This window comes from Mastigoproctus giganteus, chromosome 4, assembly GCF_048544385.1.
Source record: "Mastigoproctus giganteus isolate SK-2022 chromosome 4, ASM4854438v1, whole genome shotgun sequence".
In the NCBI taxonomy this organism is placed as follows: domain Eukaryota; kingdom Metazoa; phylum Arthropoda; class Arachnida; order Uropygi; family Thelyphonidae; genus Mastigoproctus; species Mastigoproctus giganteus.
In genome coordinates this window covers 151,260,366-151,280,621 of record NC_143578.1, presented here as the reverse complement: position 1 = coordinate 151,280,621, position 20,256 = coordinate 151,260,366, and the positions used below count along the sequence as shown (strand labels likewise).

The window sequence follows — 20,256 nt, the reverse complement described above, 5'->3', positions numbered from 1 at the left end:
TGTCGGCTAGCAACCCGCTCTACTCCATGATTGGATTTGGTGCAAAGCTCTCTTAGATGCCCGAAGATGTCCTTTCCCCTTCCGTCCCCCCTTCCATCCCTTCCTTGTTTTCCTCCGTTCAGGGTGATGGATGTACCGTCATTGGTGGACGAGTGGAGGAACAATCTGTGTGATTGAAAAGACAATGACATTTGTTTGGGTTTCAAACAAGCTTTGCCTTAAGAAGTTTTGGGAACTTGGAAGATTTCTGCCCCATTCTGACTACTCAGTTTTATTTTCCCCTACCATTCTCACCCTCTCCCACCCCTTGATTTTGTGCTTTGAACTATGCTCTCATTCCTCTTTAGCGCTGATATCTAAGGAGTAATGACTTTTGTCTTCTGGAGGTGCTAAGTTGTGAAGAGACGTCTGGCGGCAATTCATTTACAACTAGTTGGATATTTTCCACTGTCTTGCATTGGTCCTCTATCGGTTTGTCCTCTGATCTTCATATTTGTGCCGAGTAAAGTGCAAAAGATATTAACTTATTATAAGTGAATGCGATAGCAGAATTACTTTATTTATATTCAATTTTTAACTGTTTTCTTTCTTTCTTTTTTTTTTTTTTTTTTTTTTCAGTTCATAAATTTTGATAACAGTGTCACAATGTCCACATTTTCTCCTCTGGTAGGGACCTCCAATTTGGAGATTTGTTGACATGTCAGCTCAATGTGAACCGATATTGCAAATGTCCCCACAAGAAAAATATCGTTCAAAATAATAAACTAAAAGTTGTTTTCATATTTTTATCTGTTATTACTAAAGAAATAGCCAAACAGCCACTGGGACGCAATCAGATACGGTGTTATGCGATACACAAAAATATGTTTTCACTATTCGCTCGCTAGATCAGTAATTTAAAAATTCCTTGACAAATCACCTTGCTTAAGTTAATCAGTAGAGGCATCTGTTTGGAATTTGAGCGCTTGTACTATATAGGACTTATTTCCTGAAAACGTGAGGGGTTTTTATCACCCATACCCGATTTGAAATGTTCAGGTCCGGAAAAAATTTTGAATTTCTTTGATGAGGAACTTATCGCGACTTTATTTAAGGAGGATGGAGATATTGTGATTTTTTTTTTTTTTTATTAATTTTACCTCCGGGGAATATTAATAAAAACTTATCTCGAAAAACAATTAGTTATAGAAGAAAAATTAGTTACAGACACGATACACGATAATCTTTTTTTTGGGGGGGAAAAATAAAAATGTTAGTTTAACCGGTCAATTTCGTTTCATACTATCTTGGCGTAATGGATATGGAAAAGTAGCCAGTTTCCTACTCACTTGGCAGCCTTAAATTAGTCCAATTAGGTGAATAAAACGACATTCAGCGAATTCTTGCTCGGAGAAAGTTCTGACTAACCAGAATTCTATTTATAAAATATTAAAGAAAAAGATTCATAAAAAGTCCATACACGTGTCATTCCGCTTCTATTAATCAAAAGAATCTCGATTTATTCGCTACTGAAAAGCTTGTTAATCACGTGGACTGTTGTTTTTCTTAATTCGGTCTCGTTTTACTAATAACTGAAGAAATACCTGCTTTCTTATTTAAGAACCTTTAAAGAAGCTAGATTTTTTTTTTTTTTCCATTAAACGAATACGGCTGCTCATATGTACGGCACCTGTAGTGATGTGTTAACTACCCACTAACGCCTTCCCACACAATATACTGGTCTGAGTGAATTGTTCTGTAATCTGTCTGAAATGTGTTTTTTTTTTTTTTTTTATTATGCCAAGTTATTTGAGAACCTGCTGAAAAGAAGTTTATTGACTTTGAAAAGAGATGATGTCTGTCATTACACTTGACGCATTTGTGTAGTTGATTTAATGAGATGTCTTTAAATTTCGCTCTCGTCTCTTAGACGACTTTCTTATAACGTGGCAGAACATTAATACCACTGTTACAAACATTTTTTTCTTTATTGCTGGGAACTATTTTTTTTACTTTCCAGAAAGTTTTTCTGCCTGAGTTTTTATGCATGTAATTTTTCAGCTCAATATGTAAACACGTTTTGAGTTTCACTTCTTATATCTGTATTTATTTTCTTTATTGCACGTTTCTGTTTAATTGATTATTCCTTTCATTACGTCAGATTACGTCACTGACTGCTATTCACCTCCAGCAGCTGCGGGGTCGTCTCCGTATAACATGGTGCCAACATCACAGAGTCAACCCCCTGGTCAGATGATCAGTCCACCCCCTCCACCTGGCGCTGCACCACCTCAGGATGGCATGTACAGCATGGCCATAAATGGTGGGGACACCTATCAGCCAGTATCTTCGATGGGAGCTAACGTACAATCGCAGGTAATTCTGTCCATTAGAATTTAGCTGTGACGTCACACTGTTTGATGTTCTTTAATTCATTTAGCTTGTAGCCTTGAATTGCATTATATTTCGATGGCACAAAATAAGTTTATTGTATTATTGTTATTATTATGTAATTTGCTATTGCATTATTAAAAATGATAAATTCACGATTAATATATGAAATTAAACTTCCTTTTAAATGGTTTTAAAATGTTTAAAATAATTTCAGCCAATTAAAAATGATTGACTGAAAAGGTGTAGCATAATTGGGGAATCCGTTGAATCTAAATTCACTCTGAAGATTCACTTCCTGTGAAATGTGGCGTGAATGTTGTCCGTTTATGTTTATTAATACCCAGATACCGCCAGTTTATATTCTGGTAAACTTAATTTTAAAAACAAAACTCGGTGCTTAGAATCTTCTTATTCATATAAACTTACGAGAAAATTAAGTTTATTTTCGAAAATTCTGATTTCCAGCTTCATTACCCGACGTGAAACGCAAACCTGTATTTTATCCACCCAATCGATGCCTTTCTGCCCCCGAGGTATAGAATTGGTTTTCATCTCTATTCCATAAGCAGCTATAGATTTAATATTCACTGCACCATTAGGAGAAATTTTTATCAGCGTACCACTTGACGATGATTGACAGCAGGGAAGTGGGCCTGCATTTTACCTACCGAAGCACTGTGATGTTAACGCAGTTGGCAGACGCAGATGTTTCGAATACCGAGTCTCGTGATATTTCTGTACATTCGCAAGCAAGGAGGGAGAAACTGGACCGCACTCAGTAAGAACATGGAAGGTGGAGATGTGAGTAAACATGCAAACCTCCTCTCCATCATGGAAAGGTGTCAAATTGAAAGAAGGTAACGGTGGGCCAACGAAACTGAACGCGTTCATTATGTGTAGCGTTTACTTCCGACCCCTTCCGCGCCCATATGTAATTTGGTAATTATTAAATCCCGCAGACACTTGATGTGAAGTCGCTGGTGATTTAGAATTACCCAGAACAAGATTTCTGTCTAATTTCGTCACAACTTGATTATAAAGTGTGGAAAATGATAATAATTATAAACAATACTTGTCTAAACTTGCAGTCTAGCTCACTTTACGCTTCGAAGATAATTTTGAGCAAGTCGAATTGTGCAAATAACACATCGGGGCGGGGGAGAAAGAGGGAGAGATTATAACCGCTTAAAGTTACAACTTGTTAGAAGTTAGGACGTGGGGAATGGGGCTGGGAGAAAGGAAATACATCTTTGGAGATTTTCTGCTCTCGGGTCGAGGTCGTGAGGGGGGGGGGTTCCTCCAAGGAAGTTCGCTGTTAGCCTCATAACCAGAATGGACCCTATACGCATGCACGCAAATCCTTACATATGTAACAAAGAATACAATGTTCCGGAAAAGCTGTCCTGAATGGAGAATGACTGGAATTAAAAGAGAATCCAGGTAATACCAACCCTCGTGATGGGATAAACAGAGCTAAGAATCATGGAAATGTACGAATTACCTTAAAAGTTTCTTAAGATCTGAATCACTTAAGCTGCTTACGAATCTCCTGAGGGATTGGCGTGTGAGTAGATTTTCTTCGTGTTGGTTCTCCAAAACGTTATTTCTGTATACGGGAGAGTATTCCTTTACTTTAATACCAGACAATCCCATTTTCACCCTGACTCATGTAACACCAACACCTGGTTATATAACACCAACATTTCCAAATGTTTTACCTATATTCCGTTTGTAAGTATAGTATGTTACGCTTCAGAGAGAGCTATTGTTACTTAATATAAAGTAACATATTAATAAAAAATACTCTACCAATATAACGATTTAAGTCGGAGTGTTTACCAAAATTTCGCCGCTTGATGGATAGTCATAAGGCAAAAGGTTCTTTAAGAAACTTCACGACTTCAGTTCCGGATTTATAGCAACATTTCTGTATGGGGGAACGAGCGAAGCCATGGAATCGGAATTGGACATAAAACCTCCACATAGATCAACGCAACACGTACGTGGAAAATTCTGTGTCTTCCGACTTTGCATCTGAAACATATTTCAATTTATAAATACTGCATAGATTACTCGATATTTTATAGAAAAAATAAATAAACAATTACCGAATTTCTATTAATTTTAATTAAATTTAGGGTGGCTCGACTCTTTCTAAAAATATCCAAATATGAAATTTCATTTAAATCTGTCTAGTGGGAGTTGAGTGCATACGGGCATGGTAAGGAACCTTTCAAATTGGCAGAATGTTTCGAGAAAACGTTGATTTATTATTTCTCGATAAATCATTTAATTGATTAGTTTAATTTAAAAAAACTATTTACAGTAGCTGTGCAAAATAATCCAATCGCATGAGTAGTTTCAATGGTCATGATGCATTTGCGCTAACTTGTAAGCATGTTAACTCACTACGCAACTTTAGGCTTTTGCCCTAAAATGCGGCCCAATTCAAATTGCTACACGCCATCAGCCATCTCTCATATTGTAGAGTTATACTTCGCAACTGCCTTGCTATCATTGCAACACCAGAGTGCCTGCCCACCTACCCACCGATGACGAGCTAATCAACTCCGACACGGTGCCGTCTGGGTGGTGGCATCCCCTAGTAATAATTGTCTTCTCCCATGGTGAAGAGGTAGTGCAATATCATGGCAACTCGTTGTGAAGGTATTCACAATATGTTATATACATAATGATGCCAGTCTTATAACTATTTAGTGGTTAGTTGCTGCAGATCTGATGCATTTGCACTAACTTGTAAGCATGTTAACTCACTACGCAACTTGAGGCTTTTGCCCTAAAATGCAATTTAGTCCTAAAGTGCAATATCAATTTAGTGAAGTTTTATAACCTCTGTTATAAATAATCTTCATGATAACAATTGCTAGTAGTTTGATAATCAAATACAGAAATATAGATATTATTGGGTTACAACAAATCTGGGTGGGTGGAAGACCAATTATGTGCTGATGTCACATATATGTGAAAAAATTCCATTGTAAGAGAATTTCTTAATAAAAATTTCCCAACTGATTTTATGTATTGAGGCACAAGAACACAAGTTTGGTTACCATTTTGATCTTATTTTTGTTTGTTTAATCAATGACATACATACCATTCATCCTTCCTCTTGAAATATTGGAACATTGTTAAATGACATCACTCGCTCTGCAAATTGTGCCCGTTTCATTTCATGTTGCAGTTTATATAGGTGTCTTGTACTTATTTCACATTTCTTTTTAAGATTTTATGAAGACTTCCCCCCTGTGAATTGTATTATTTATTGTCTTACGACCCAGTGAGTCGTAAGTTAATTAATTCAAGTGCAACTCATCTGCATCGTTTCTTCTGGGACCCGTTCTTTTTAATATTCACCACTGAACTCTCCATATGGATTTCATTTTTTTCGCTGAATGATTTCCTTGTGTTGAACACACTCGTACGCATGTGCACCTTACTAAGCACACGGGTGCTTCTTGTTCAAGCACCTCTACCTTAAGTGGCTGGCTCTGTCCTCATTAGCGGAACTTAATCCGATTTTCTAAGCGTGTCGCCAGTACCAATTGTCCGTCCGAGGAACACAGCTGACCAGCTGAATGGGCAGAAAATTGCCAGTTTTTCCTACAATGTGAGTTTGGTCATTGAATTAGTGTTGTTAGGGCTCAAGACTTAACTTGTCTTACTCTTTTTGTCGTGGGTGGAGAGGAACTAACAAAAGAAAAGAGGCTGATGGAGACTAGCTCTGTCGTCTTCATTTAGAGACTTAGTCTTTCCTGATTAGCACTGTTTATTGGTAACATGACACGATGACCCCGACTTTAACAAGCTATACCGATGCCTTTTGTCTTGTCTCCACCTGATTTCAACGTGTTCTCTTATTTCGTATATATTTTTTTCTTTTGTATTATTCTCTTTTCACTTTCCCATTTCCTTTTTCTCCCATACGTGTCCCGAACCATCTAATTTCAAAGCAGTTATTATGATAACCTTTATATGGTTTCACAATGGTAAGGTGTATGCGAACAGTTTTAAGACTACGTTTCTTTTCCACTTGATCCCCTACTTGTTGCTACTGATTTGTAATTAGTAAATTGAAATTTGGTCATACCAGAAAATAACCATTTGTTTAAGGCTGTTGCGCTGAATCGCCTTCCAGTTTATTATTTATTATTATTAGCAGTAATAGTGCCCAAAAACATTGTTCCATTTCAATAAAAATCGTAATATATTTATCGATCATTAATGTTTATATTTGTAGGCAAGTGCTTTGAGGCACGTCATCGCACAGACTGCAGGTTATTCTGATGGACTCCCGCCGCAGTCATCAGCGGGGATGTACGACCCCATGCACCAGGTAAGAAATATACTTCTTGATATGCAACTTATTTTCTGTATTGTCTACCACAAAGAATGCAAGAATCGAAATATGGGCACAGTTTCTTCTTTTTGTTTTCAAATATTGTAGGGGTCTTCGCTTTTTAAGGTCGATGGCGCTTTATTTGTAAGCTTTAACTTATTTCCTTTTATATATATATTTGTTTCACAGAGTGAAACAAAATGTAAAATGTAATGTAAAACGTTGTATAAGCTAATTCGAGGACGCCCAACCTCCAAAACTAGAACAAACAATATGTATTTAGTTTTAAAATTAAAACTTTCCTGTGGAGAGGATGAAGAAGTCACCATGATTGAGGAAGTCTTTTTAACCAAGGATTATTGCCATCTTGAGCTGCAAGCCCGCTTTGAATAGTCGGACTGCATTTCACATCTCCTTGCACCAGCTCCAGCTCTAAGCTCTCAAAGTTTTTACCATCCAATTTGCGTATGGAATATCCTCTATCGGCTTCAGAACATCGATTTATATTACCGTTCACACATTTTTCATGTTGATTGTGTGAACCGTCCAGTACCATTCCTCTCAAATTGGAAAAACCGAGAGGCAAAACCTATCAATAAGGTCCATGTGTTCAACAAACCATTATAAGTATAACTGCTCAGCTACCATTCAGCACTATTCAAGAAAACCATCATATATCGTGCAATGTACTCAATACTATACTCAGCAGAAGATCTAAATCTTTAGAGTCCAGCCATGGACTCTAAAGTGCCTTCACCATGCATTATCAACCTGGAGAGCACTGTGGTTACGCATCTTCTTTTCCTCCTCTAAAATATGTCCATAGCCAATGTTCATAGAATGCAGCGAATGTAAAACTGTAACAAAATCCAGCTTAATACTATTAGTTCTAAGATGTTTAGTTTTAACCCTGTTGTCCATTCCTTCCAACCCTAATTCTTCCTCCGTATCACAAGAATCACCACAGTGAGGAGAAGGCTCAGCTAGAAAACCCTCGTCCCCTTCAGGCTGAAGAGTACTTCTGTCAGGAAATACATCAATCTGCTTCGGTAGATCCCTAATAGACTTCAGTCAATTAGATCCAGTCACAATACTCTGTAACCAAGAGTATAATCCTCAGCAAGGAAAAAAATGAACTGTAGGTTTGTTTATTTAGTGGCTTAAACATTGTATACCTTGATGCAGTATGACTTTCAGCCAATGAAAGCTCCTTTGTCAGTTGACATGCAGATATTTTTCTGCTGAGTTTGTCGGTTAAGCAAGATATTGGTTGTCTTTCGATGTTGTTGTTGTTGCTGCCGTGGACAACTTCACATTTCCTAGGATTATATATTTCTGTTTCCGATGAAGATATCACTATCGGAGATACATTGAAGAAGCTTACCACCTCACGTGTCGTCGGTTCATTTCTGTTCTTCGAACATCTCTCCATCGCTGACAGTCATCTGGATGGTATTTCTTGTCATGTTGTACAGCCCAGCAAAGGAAACCTAACAGATACGTTCTATTGGCTTGCAGGAATAAATATGAAAATGCCGTTCAAGCCTATTTTTAAAGGAAATATGAAATTTGCATAGTGTGAGCCTTTTTATGTGAATTCTATGTACATTTCCTGAAAGGGCACGCAAAATTTTATACATTGCTCACATTTCTCTAGTTTTGGACATATTGCGCTTCGAACAATGGAAAATGCGCAACTTTTTTTAGTTTTTGCATATGAGTACTTATAAAAACTTAAATGGATAATTAAAAATTTATGGAACCGTTATTCTTCATTCCTGCCTTCTAAACAGCCTTGGATTTTCAGTGGAAGACAATTTGAGATCTAATAAACAACTCTCGTGCACCAAAATCCCAGTTTATATACCGCCTTCGCTAAAGCTCAGAAATATCCCTTTCGGGTTGCACAGTGGATATAATCATCGTCCTCCCCCACACCGGATCAAGTTCGACCTTTTCCACTTGAACGACCCAAGGAATTTTTATGAATTTTTTTTCGTCCAACAAACAGGCAAATCGACAACAGAATACATGCAATTTGCAGACACAGGTACGAATGCTTCTTAGCCTTTGGCACTTAGCGCGCACACACACACATACTTTGCAAAGTTCAGAAATAAATTATTAATAGATTCAGTATTGATTTTGAAAAGTTGGAAATTCATATCTAAATAGCAATCACCTTTGTAGACCCTTGCTGGGGACAATGGAAGTTGAGAAATACTTCCTGTTGGGACGAGAAGAACCCTTAATTTTTTTTTTTTTTTTTTATATCATGGTCAGGTTAATTCGTCTCAATATAGTTGCATGGATATTTTCGCCAAACTTGAATTTTTTATCTTGCAGAACTGGAAAACCGGCCATAAATATACTGATGCGTTATGGCTCTAGTTGCTTCTCTGCATCAGTTCAAAACTGTAACTCAACCCAAATAAAGTACATAAATCTTAACATCCGCATATCATCTTATTGCCCTAATGGCGAATCTTTCTCAAGTGATGAAAAAATGTATTAACAGGCCTCTTAAACCACCTTGAAACTTCTCATAATTAATGATCCTTAGTACGGATTCCGTCTCTCTCGATCTACTGGGGATTTTCTTGTTTATGTCATCCATATTTTGGACAAATGCCATGGAAAAATTTAGAAATAACTCACGCAGTTGCGCTTGATATTTCAAAGGCTTTTGACCGAGTGACATAAAGGATTTCTTAGTAATCTTGCTTTCATCTTGTGGTTTCTCTTCTTTTTGCACTTGGGTCGTCCGTTTCCTTTATGCCCATTCATTGCGTGTAGTGGCGGATACCACTTTGTTTTTTTTAATTCAACTAATGGGAGGCGCTGTTCTTTCTCCTGCTGTTTTATATAAGTATCAGTGATTTTCGCTATTTGATTTTATTCTTTATTTTGTATATTCGCACAGCCACAGCTCGTATCCGTTATCCTCTAAATTTTGATCTCCATCTGCTATATTCTGATGGAAATCTGATAACTGTTTATTGGAGTACTGGCACAGCTAAATCTTCTTTCTCTCAAGAAAGAACCATTTGCACTTAATCACACAATCTTGCTACTCTAGCTCTAGACAAGATTAGATGAAATTGACGTCAGGTAATTGTAGCTGTGCTGTGTACACTGAGTGGACAGAAATCATGGGATACCTACCTAGTAACGGGTAGGCCCACCTTTCGCCCAGATAAGGGGTAGTCACACGGCGAAGCATTGAGTCCACTAGTTCACGAAAGCATTTCACAGCTATTTCCATCCATGCTTGCTCCATCAATGTCCATAATTCCGTCGCATTCCTGGGTGGAGGATCCAAAGCTCTAACGGACCTTTCCACAACATCCCAAAGATGCTCCATAGGGTTCGTGCCCGATGAACGGGAAGGCCATTCCATGGTGGTAAAATCTGTGGAATGCGCTTCGAACCATGTTCTAGTCACCTTGGTTCTGTGGGGAGGTGCACTGTCCTGTTAGAAGAGTCCATTGCCCCGTGGGTGCACGATACCATGAAGGGATACAGATGGTCTGCAAGAATGGACACAACCTGTACCATTCAGAGCTGCATCTAGACGTACCAGAGATCCCAACGTGTGCCAGTTGAACACATCCCAGACCATTACCAACCGTCCACCTGCTTGAACAGTCCTTGTTAACATGACGTGTGCATATCTTCGTGCAGTTTCTGCCAGATACGCACCCTCCCGTCCGCTCGAAATAACTGGGAACAGGTCTCATCGGACCAGGAGACCCATCTCCAATCATCTATGGTCCAGTGTCGATGTTCTTTCGCCCAGTTGAGGTGTAGAGTCCTGTGTCGTGGTGTTAGCAATGGGACTCTGGTGGGTCAGCCGCTCCCATAATCTATTGTGGCAAATGATCGCTTGATGGTCTTGGTGGAGACGTTTCTGGCATCTCCCTCGTTGAAGTCGGCGGTGATTTGTGCCACTCGCTCTCCGGTTGCCTGACACAATGCGAGACAGACGTCTACGGCCACGTAAACGCGGAGCTCGGAGAACCCCCTGGTGCCGCATGACATCAATATACTTTACACCCACAGCGCTGTCCATGATGAGATGTTATTCCGGAAATGGCACATTCCCGATACACCCTTGATTCTGTCCAATGGGAATACAGCACTGCAATTTCTGTACCACCTCCGCGATAGAGTGACCCATGCATCGAGCACCCACTATCATCCCTCTTTCAAAGTCGGTTAACTCACGACGTTTATCCATACTGACACCAACCGGCGGGTTCGTCCATTAACGAGAGGGGTGACAGCGTCGCGTTGCCCAGGAACCAGATATCCCATAAATTCTGTCCTTTCAGTGTAGTTGTCATACGTTTCGGGACATAGCATAAATCAACTTTATAGATAAGTTAGCATGTATGTATAATGCACCCGTTGTCTTCACCATGTCCGTCTGTCTGAATTCTGTGGAAGGAACAACTGAATTCTGTGGATGGATTTTCATGAAATTTTTTATTTGAAATTTTATTCGAGGCATCCCATTTTCATTAAAATCGGACCAATAGAAATCCGGCAATTATTATTTCTTTATAGAAGCACTGGATATCAATGGCGCCTCCGTAGCCAGGTGGGAAGGAGCAGCAGTGCATTTCTTTATAGAAGCACTGGATATCAATGGCGCCTCCGTAGCCAGGTGGGAAGGAGCAGCAGTGCGTAGCACACGCTTCTTGATTTAGACCGGGTTCGAGCTCGTCACCACCAAATACGGAGGATGCGGAAAGGTCAGCGAATGACCACCGCATATCCCCGGAGCAATATGGCTTTAGTTGCTAATGCTCCTAAAAACCAAATAACAAACAAACAAAACTGGATATCAGAAACCAAAGATGCGCAAAAACTAAATTTCTATTTGCCCATAAAAGTCGTGCTTTTTTTGCCCTTTTTTTTTATTATTATTAAAAAGCAATTATTACTAGTTGCTAGCGCGCCTGAAATGTAACGCACATGTACATTAACTTTTAATCACTAACAGATAGCGAATTATTTAATCAGAATTAAATTATTCGCTGATAATATTACTAGCTTAGTTTTTGTTATCTCTCTTTCTTACAGATATTATCCAGGAATTGTATCATCTATAACTACTCCGTCTTCTTCTAAATTTATTAGAATGTTTATGGCAGCCGTCCAACTTACTTTCTGCTATAGAACTTGAGATTAGACTTTACGTCTTTTACTTCATTCAGTTTACTTCTTCTGCCCTCTATCTCTTTCTGTTAACCTTAATATGCATACTAGAATATTATGTTTAAAAAATTTTAGCGAGGAAGAATACAGAGAATAGGATCAGAATAAATTGGAATGGAGATGGAATTATGTCTAAACGTTAGCTCCGGTGTAAGCAGATTATAGAATTGCAATATCAGCGTTTGCTTTTGCGGTCAGTTTGCCTGCTCTGCTGGATGATAAACTCCAGTTTCCTGGAAAAATCATGAAATTCTCGCTAGGGGAATACTAACTCGGTCGCGGTGCCAAGAAAAGTCCATAAAAATTCCTCTCGTCTTCGGAATTCTTGCCCATACTTTTTCGACACGGTATGTGGACAGTCATCGTAACTGCGGTGCCACCTGTAAGGACTGCAATTCACGTATTACAGAGTTAATCCGTTTAAAAGCAATACGAAATTAAGGTCAAGAAAATTGCCCTGCGTTCTAAGGTTCGCCATACCTGCATCAGGACAACCAGTATTTGTACTGTCATAACCCGAGGTGGCAATACAACTTGGTCTTGAACAACCATTGAAAGGATGACTTCAATTCAACTTAACAGCACAGATTCCAAAAGTGATACTCGAAAACTCCTCCCGAATGGTACCACAAAACGACTTCATTCGGCTTGCATAACAATGCTACACAGCATTGTTATGCAAGCCGAATTAATGTCACGAATATAATAACAAAAATAGAAAACAATAGTAAAAATTAAATTGTGTAAAATCATCATACTCCTTATGCTGTGGAATTTTTATTCGCCATCGAAGCAACATATTCAGTTACGAGTTCTACTTTGTCATATAGTATATCCTTAGAATTCATTTTGATAATGTATTTGACTGGAGGTAAAATTTCAGAAATGGCGTTGTCTGCATTCAAGTAAACACTTCGGCCTATTAACAAAAAATGTTCGAAAAGCCCTTCCTTAAAGCATACCTGGAATTACCCTGGTAAGACATTCCAGTTGCTATCCCCACTTGTCGGGGCTCTCCCCCCCTTAACCTAGGATCATTCTTTTTCGGGAGTGTTGATGTTGTTAGGAAAGATGTCGCTAGGCGTGATTTCTTAAGGCGGGGTCACGCTGTCCATTTATACCATTCTACAGTTTTGGTTTTTATTTTGTTATTCTTGATCACGTGCACACTTGTAAATAAATTAAGGTGTTCTGCACATTTTGTTAGCCCTCGGATCCCTTCAGTGACACGAGGGATTTGTATTCCACAACGTGACTGAGTTAGTCGGTCTCAGGCGAGGGTTACATAAATTTTCTGTTTATACTCCGGCACGACAACCAAGTCAGTAGAGTTTACAATAAATCGTCAATACAAATATTTATCGTATTTTAGTAGTCACGGGCTTGAACCCCGGTCCACTCAAGGAACGCGTGCTATGCACTCTCGCTCCTGACCACTGGGCTACGTCAGGCCTTAGTTTTTTCGTTCCGGAAACCACACATGTTGAGGCATGCAGTAATAAGTGTATACAGTATTTTATTTATTTATTTATTTATTATTTTCTTTTTATCAGTACAAGTGAAAATTCATCTTATTATTTGACACACATCTTTGTGTTTATGGAATTATGAATTTAAGGTAGTGTGCAGCCATTTTATTTATCATAGTACGGGTATCATCATATTAAGGAAACTGGAATTGAAATTTTAGACAAATGCTTAAAGTCCTCAAAAATAAACCAGAAGATACAATAATTCTTATCTCTAATTAATTTTTTCTGCTTACTTGAAATATATAGTAACAGGTGAAATGCGATCATCCCCCTACCCCCAATTTAAATGAGTGAACCCTGCATAATAAAAGGCAAATTGAATCAAGATGCTTCTCATTGATGGCAGGGCTGTAGGCCTATGGTCAGGGCACAAGCTGGAAAACAAAAAAATGTATACAAGGGGAGGGAGAGAGAGGAAAGAACTTTTGTCTTAGATCAATTGGCTAATTTATAGTGAAGACTCACTTCAGACTACGACGTTGAATAGACCAAGCCCATTTTCTACAGGACAATGCGATGTGGGTACCCCACCCCAGCAACCTCACATCATCAATTGCAACGGTTAGTGCTGGTAACGTCGTAAATTAAGTGTCGATGACTGGAAAGGAGATGAACCACACTTCCTGTGGATCACATTTCCTTTTGCACTATGCCCATGGTAAATCCCGCGTGTAGCGCAAACAGCATCAAGAAATGGAGCCGACATGACAGTGCATGCCACTGGTGACAGTTTCATAGTTTGAGAGTCTGTTGGGTGTACCAAACAGGCGCAACAACGTCTGTAGGCTGTTTAGATGCACCAGCGACGTTGACCACATTACACCGTATGTATTATGCTTGTAAATTGCGTGTCGTGTGTTTTGTGATTTGCCTGTTTGCTGGACGAAAGACCCGAATTCCCAGGAGAGAAACCATGCAACCCTTGCCTGAGTTTGACGAACTGGGCCACGTTTTAAAAAAAAAAGTCCGAAAATTACTCGCATCATTAACGGGATTCAAATCCGGGCCTGTCGGCTGTACACTATCCGAACATTGTTGTGGATCAAATATACTAGGCGACTTAATTAGGTATCTTTGCCAATGGGGAAGGTCCGAAGAGATGCTCTTCATACGAGGCTGCACTTGGGAAGGCAATCCCACTAAGTTCCGCTACTGAGTGCAACGGTGGCATTCTTCAACACAACGACTCGTCATACTACCCCACCAGACGTGTAAAGACATGTTTTGCAGAACATTTGGGACTTCACCCTCCTCCATTGGCCTGGATACTCATTAGATATCAACTCTGTTGAGTATTATGGATGCGGAAGAACTGATTGCACTTCGCGTGGATTCTTCTCTGGCCAACGCAGTATAGTTGTTAGATACTTTGCAATAAACATGGCGGTGCCATAACTTCCGACATGCTTCATAATCTCGTGAAGTCCATGCCACTGTGTATTCAAGTAGTTATTGATATCCAGCACGTTATTAGGCGAAGTACTCATCTTTCCATGACCATTGACTGAAGCTTGAAAAAGGAAGTGTCTACAAAAGGGGTAGAATTATAATGAGATTGCATATATTGCGGATTCAGTTGTGCTTTTCTTGGTTTTCGTTAATTGTGCCAATTGATGTATGTTACTGTCTGTTTGTCTTCATTTCTTACTCGTCTCTTCATTTAGAATTATTTATATATTATTTTTTCTCTGCATGTCGGCCGGTGTAGATACTGTTGGTCTGTTGTTTAAATTGTTCTTTTAACTACGATCCACTCGCGATATACTTCCCATCGCACTGTGCGATGCTTTTTTTATTTGTCTTTCTATTCTTAGGCGTTCCAGCCCTTATGGATCCTCAGACTTTTTTTTTTTTTTTTTGTAATTATCAATTCTTATACAAGAATCTAAAAAGGACATTCGGGTCACATGTGCAGGGAAGCAGTCAGAGAGCTGTCTGAAGTAAAGCATACATGGTAGCTACGTGTATTTGTGGAGAAACAGTCCATTACTGTCACACTAGCTTCGTGGTGAACGCGTCCCTATAGCCACGCATATAGTTTAATTTTAGAGTATTATTTTCCCTGGGCAGTGCCTTGCTAAATATAAATAACATTTATACTGCTAAATTACTTTGGATTAATTGAACTCTTTTACGTTAATGGTCAGTAATTACAGTAATTTTTCGCCATTGAGAATTAGTTTGGGTTCTCTGTGGAAAGAAAACTAAAGTCGTCACGATTTATGTCGCCTATTATGTTTGGCTTTCGTCTACAGTGATGAAAGGAGAGCACAGGAATGCTGACGCCTGAACGTAAATCAATCTCTCTTTTCTGTGATACAGAGCGTGTAGCCAATTGGCCGCAGTGTTGGTTCGCCAGAGACACCTACAGGCAAGACTTACTCGCATGCACACCCACACATACAGTGATGTTTATAACTGTGAAATAAGTTTTTTGACAGACCTTGGAAAAATTAAGTGACCAAGTAGTACATCGACAAAGTCACTTTGAATCTGTTGTCAGTACGCATGTGCAGATTATCGTACCATACTGGATTGTGTTTTTTATTACACCAAAATGAAAACAATCTTGGCGGGTGATTCGTAACGTTTAGACCTTGAATATAACGAACTTGACTGTTGTAGGTAAATCGGCTCTTAACCTAATCCTTATTTCTAGCACTACGTTCGAAACAGAGTAGAGTTTGTAATTGAACAGTATTTTTGTTTTCTGTTGCTTTTGGGGACTTCTTTGTGTAGCCAACTAGACCACCCGGGAAAACAATGTTCATTTTCATATTGACTATGAAACAGGTCTCAAGTGAGGGTTGCATGGTTCTTTTTTTAGCAAAACAGCAAACCGACCAAAGAACACACGCAATTACAATATACTTACTTCTCGTAGCCTTAGTTGCTTTGGCATTTAACGCACACCTAACAAATACTGAATGATGTCTTCAAATATGCTTCGTTGTACAGTAATTAAAAAAATAATAATAAATTTGAATCTGTTAACGGAACTGTCAGTATGACGCTGTAATTACATTTTACCACTGATTCAAAATTATGAATAGTTAATAATCGTTTTCAAAAAAATCAGATATTTTTTGACAAGGGGTGCTTTCCATTCAATTTATGTCGAATAGAATCAAAGCAAATAGATTTTTCTTCTGCATTTAACTGATTGTTAGAGTGTAGTTTGAGTTCTCTATAACAAGACAGGTATTATTAAGAATTCTATTTCTCTTTATATTGTGAATGAACTGTAAGCTTTCGGTTGAGTTAAATTATATATTTTTTTATTTTTCAGCCTACAGAACTCCATCCCTAGTATTGCTGACAGCCAGCCAGTAAAGAATTCAGAGAAAGATTCAACATCCAATCAGGACTGAACTATGGAACTTCACTCATACCTTTCCGACCTTCAAGAGCACTTTTATTTCATTTTCCACCATTGTTCTTGCACAACATCAGGGTTACAGTGTTTAGTGGTTACCAGGCGGCGCCACGTGCATCGGGCCCGACCATTAATTTCCACAGAAGTCGGAAGAGTCACCGTCGTTACCATTTTTCAGGTTGTGCCTGCAGCCCATCTACTCGGTACGGATACCGGTTGACCTATTATTTGTGGGAGTAGAAGACGAGACCGATCCCGCCTGTCTCCCACAAACCCAGCAGTCTCCTCCCCCGTATACATTGCACCCTTGCTGCCTCTTGGATGCAAACAAATAACGGACTTTTGCTTTCTCCAGAACATGGTGGTGGCCAGTGTATTTACACATCGCCCTTCGGGGGTGAGACCTTGCTGTGATGGAAGAATTGAACTCTTGACACCAGTGTCCACTTATAAAAGATCTCCATATTCTCGTCCGAATGGTTCTTCTGTTTTTTTGTTTTGTTTTGTTTTCCAGCAAAGGGACATTTTCATCCGGGCATCTTCATCCGGGGACATCAGGAACCATCATGGACTATGTATAGTGTTATTATAACCAAGTATTTGCTCTTGGTTCTTTCAAAAGATATTCTATTAACAAAGCAGGCAAACGGTCTTCTTTTTTTATCTTCCTGGCGTTGACGGGAAGATGCAGCGCTACCTGTTTATTATACCACCCGAGGATAAAAGGTGTATGTGTGTGAGAGCGATGGAGGGATGGGGTGTTACACTTTCGGATATTGCTCAACGAGAACGAATACGGTTTTTTTTTATTATTATATTTTTTTAATTTTATTTTTTGTCAGTGTTCATCCAAGTGAAACAGAAGGTAGGTTAGAGTTTGTTTACAGCACCATACCTAGTCCGCTGTAAGCAATGGTGGATTCAAAATCTGGAAACACTAATCAATACGGATGGTTCGTATTGTTGATGGGATATTCAATCAAAGAGCGGGTGCGTATTTAGCCTCTTAGTAGACTTTCAATTACGATCGGTGGGAGACAACTATTGTACATTTCAGAAAGCAAAAAAACAAAGAAAAAAGGTTGAATATACTTCTTGAGTTGAACACTTAAAGTGCTTTCATGCAACACCCAACTTCTTTCTTTTATTATAAGGGTAATAAACAAGACTGCCATATCTGTACGTGTACAACTGTTTTGCGTAGCTAGTGGACACCAATCTTTGCGTGACCGTTTATTATATCTTTGATTTTTTCCAAAAACTAGTCCATATTTAAATCACTTGCCTTAGCACACCTCTTGTACAGAAAACACCGCAAGAAACCTAACCATTGGATGAAATTTGGGTGAGTGATGTGTGGCAGCACTCGGGTGGTTAGTGAAATAGGTGGCGCTGTGATATATGTACACCTGTTGTAGTATGGTACGTAGTTTCTGCGAGTGATTATGGCGTTTGTTATGTTGACCATTTGGTGAACCAAAGTTGAGGACAGTGATGGTGTGTTGGCGTACTGTGTGGTTGTTACTCTTGGAATTCCCAACATGCAATTAGAAACAAAAGAAACAATTGGCAGTATTTTCTCTAATGTTATTATTTAAAAAAAAAAAAAGAAATGGAAAAAAAATCGAGCTTCAATGTGAACCTCAAAATCTGTGCTTTGAAGAAATGTGGACCAAGAGTAACTTCAGAATTTATGTAGTTTTAGGTAAATGTAAATATGGAAAGGTTAACAGACTTTGGGCTTTCTCTTTGGACAATTTTTGCAGAGCCGTTTACAGGTGGAGTCAGAACTACCACAAGAAGATTAAATAAGTTTGCAGTAAAGCTGTTGTTTATAATTCTTTATACTTGTTTAAGTTATGGAATTAAGTTCTCATATTAATGTATTTACAAATGTCTTTATTACGTTTTGTACATTAATGTTTTTAGGAACCACAACAACAACACAGGGATTTACACTACTAAAAGTTATTGAACAATGTAGGTAGTTTTACTATAAAGAGCTTCTGATAAATACATAGAATTAAGGTGAGTTTGATGCCTTGTGTATAAATGCGAATAAAAACTGTATAAATAAAATCTGGGGAAAGTTAGGAGTAGCATACGAGTTCGCCATCGGGTCTTGTTACAAACGCCCACTCCAGAAGCGGTTTTAATTTGTAAATTACTGGTTTGATAGGAGTCACTGGATGGTACTCTAGCTCTCAGGGGACTTACCCTCGGAGCCTTTGTACAGACCGTTTCTTGTGTGTCTTGTTCTCTGTTGTTGCCACTCTCTGTAGACTAGATGTCGCTGCTGTCGCAACGATAGCTCTGGTTCTGGAAGTAGTGGAGGATTGTGTGAGCCAGCAGCACAATAAATAGTTTGTCTTTTCATCTGCGTTTTTCGTGTTCATTCATTTAATACACGTTTATTTATTTATATAAATTGGCTTTATAGGACATCAAAATTAAGACTCCTTCACGCTCTCAACATCACGTATTCATGGCACTATTGTGAACATTTGGAAATCGATAATGAACGTAGCGTGCACTTCTCAACCTGCAGTGTAGGCTCAGCTTTCCGGCGTGCAGGTGGAATTTTTATTTCTACGATTAAAAAATAAAAATAAACACAAACTACTGGAAAACAGTTCTTAACCTCCATTAATAAGAAAGACATTCGAAGAGACTTTACAAAATAACATCAAGATAATCAAGCCTGGATTCAATTATGTTGTTATAAACCTTAACAGCGACTCAAAATCTCGACCAGCTTGTCTTTTCCTGGATTATCATTTGAATTTTATGATTTTTAACGTGTACAGAAAGTTAGAATTATTCATTATGTCCAACATTATAAATGTTTGGAAGTTTTGCTGTTTTAAAGTCGAGTAATCTCTCATCCTCATATCATATACTTTAGTGCCGGCAAAAGTAAATGAAGGTTGACATCCTGCTGTATCCAGGTTTAACTCTCTTCCCTGAGTATTTATCTTTATGTTGTTACGGGCAGTATTACCGACTTTGTGTTTCCGGGAGGAGAATTAAATTTTAGAAATGTTCGTCGTTAACGTAACACATTTAAAGTCAAGCTGATTTTGCAACAAATAAGGGGCTCACATAACAAATACTATAAACTTAAGCGGCGTATAACAGCCCAAAACCTGACCAACACATGTAAGATTTTGCAAAAATAGTCATCCATTCTAAGATATATACTCTTGGCCTGTTGATAGTCTATAAACGACAACCTTTGAATTTAAACAAATGTTTCGAATGTGTGTTATTGATCTCTTCTAAGAATCGAATCGCCATAAAAAGCCGTATTCTTCGTTGAAATAATACGACAGAACAAACTAGACAGCTGCAAAACACCCTCCAAATTCTGAGAAGCACTTACTGTTTAAATTGTA

General features: G+C 38.6%; 1 protein-coding gene across 2 annotated transcripts in view; it reads left to right on the top strand.

Moving 5' to 3' along the window:
* The window catches only part of LOC150087122 (pre-B-cell leukemia transcription factor 1-like), a 591,592-nt gene extending 572,355 nt beyond the window's left edge, over window positions 1-19,237 (top strand). For both annotated transcript variants that reach the window (XM_090372973.1, XM_090372972.1), the window contains 3 exons: window positions 2,141-2,355; window positions 6,632-6,727; window positions 16,775-19,237. In XM_090372973.1, the coding sequence (XP_090229099.1) occupies window positions 2,141-2,355; window positions 6,632-6,727; window positions 16,775-16,795 (332 nt within the window). In that variant the 3' untranslated portion in view covers window positions 16,796-19,237. The remainder of the gene's footprint in view (window positions 1-2,140; window positions 2,356-6,631; window positions 6,728-16,774) is intronic.
* Window positions 19,238-20,256: the final 1,019 nt, after the last annotated feature.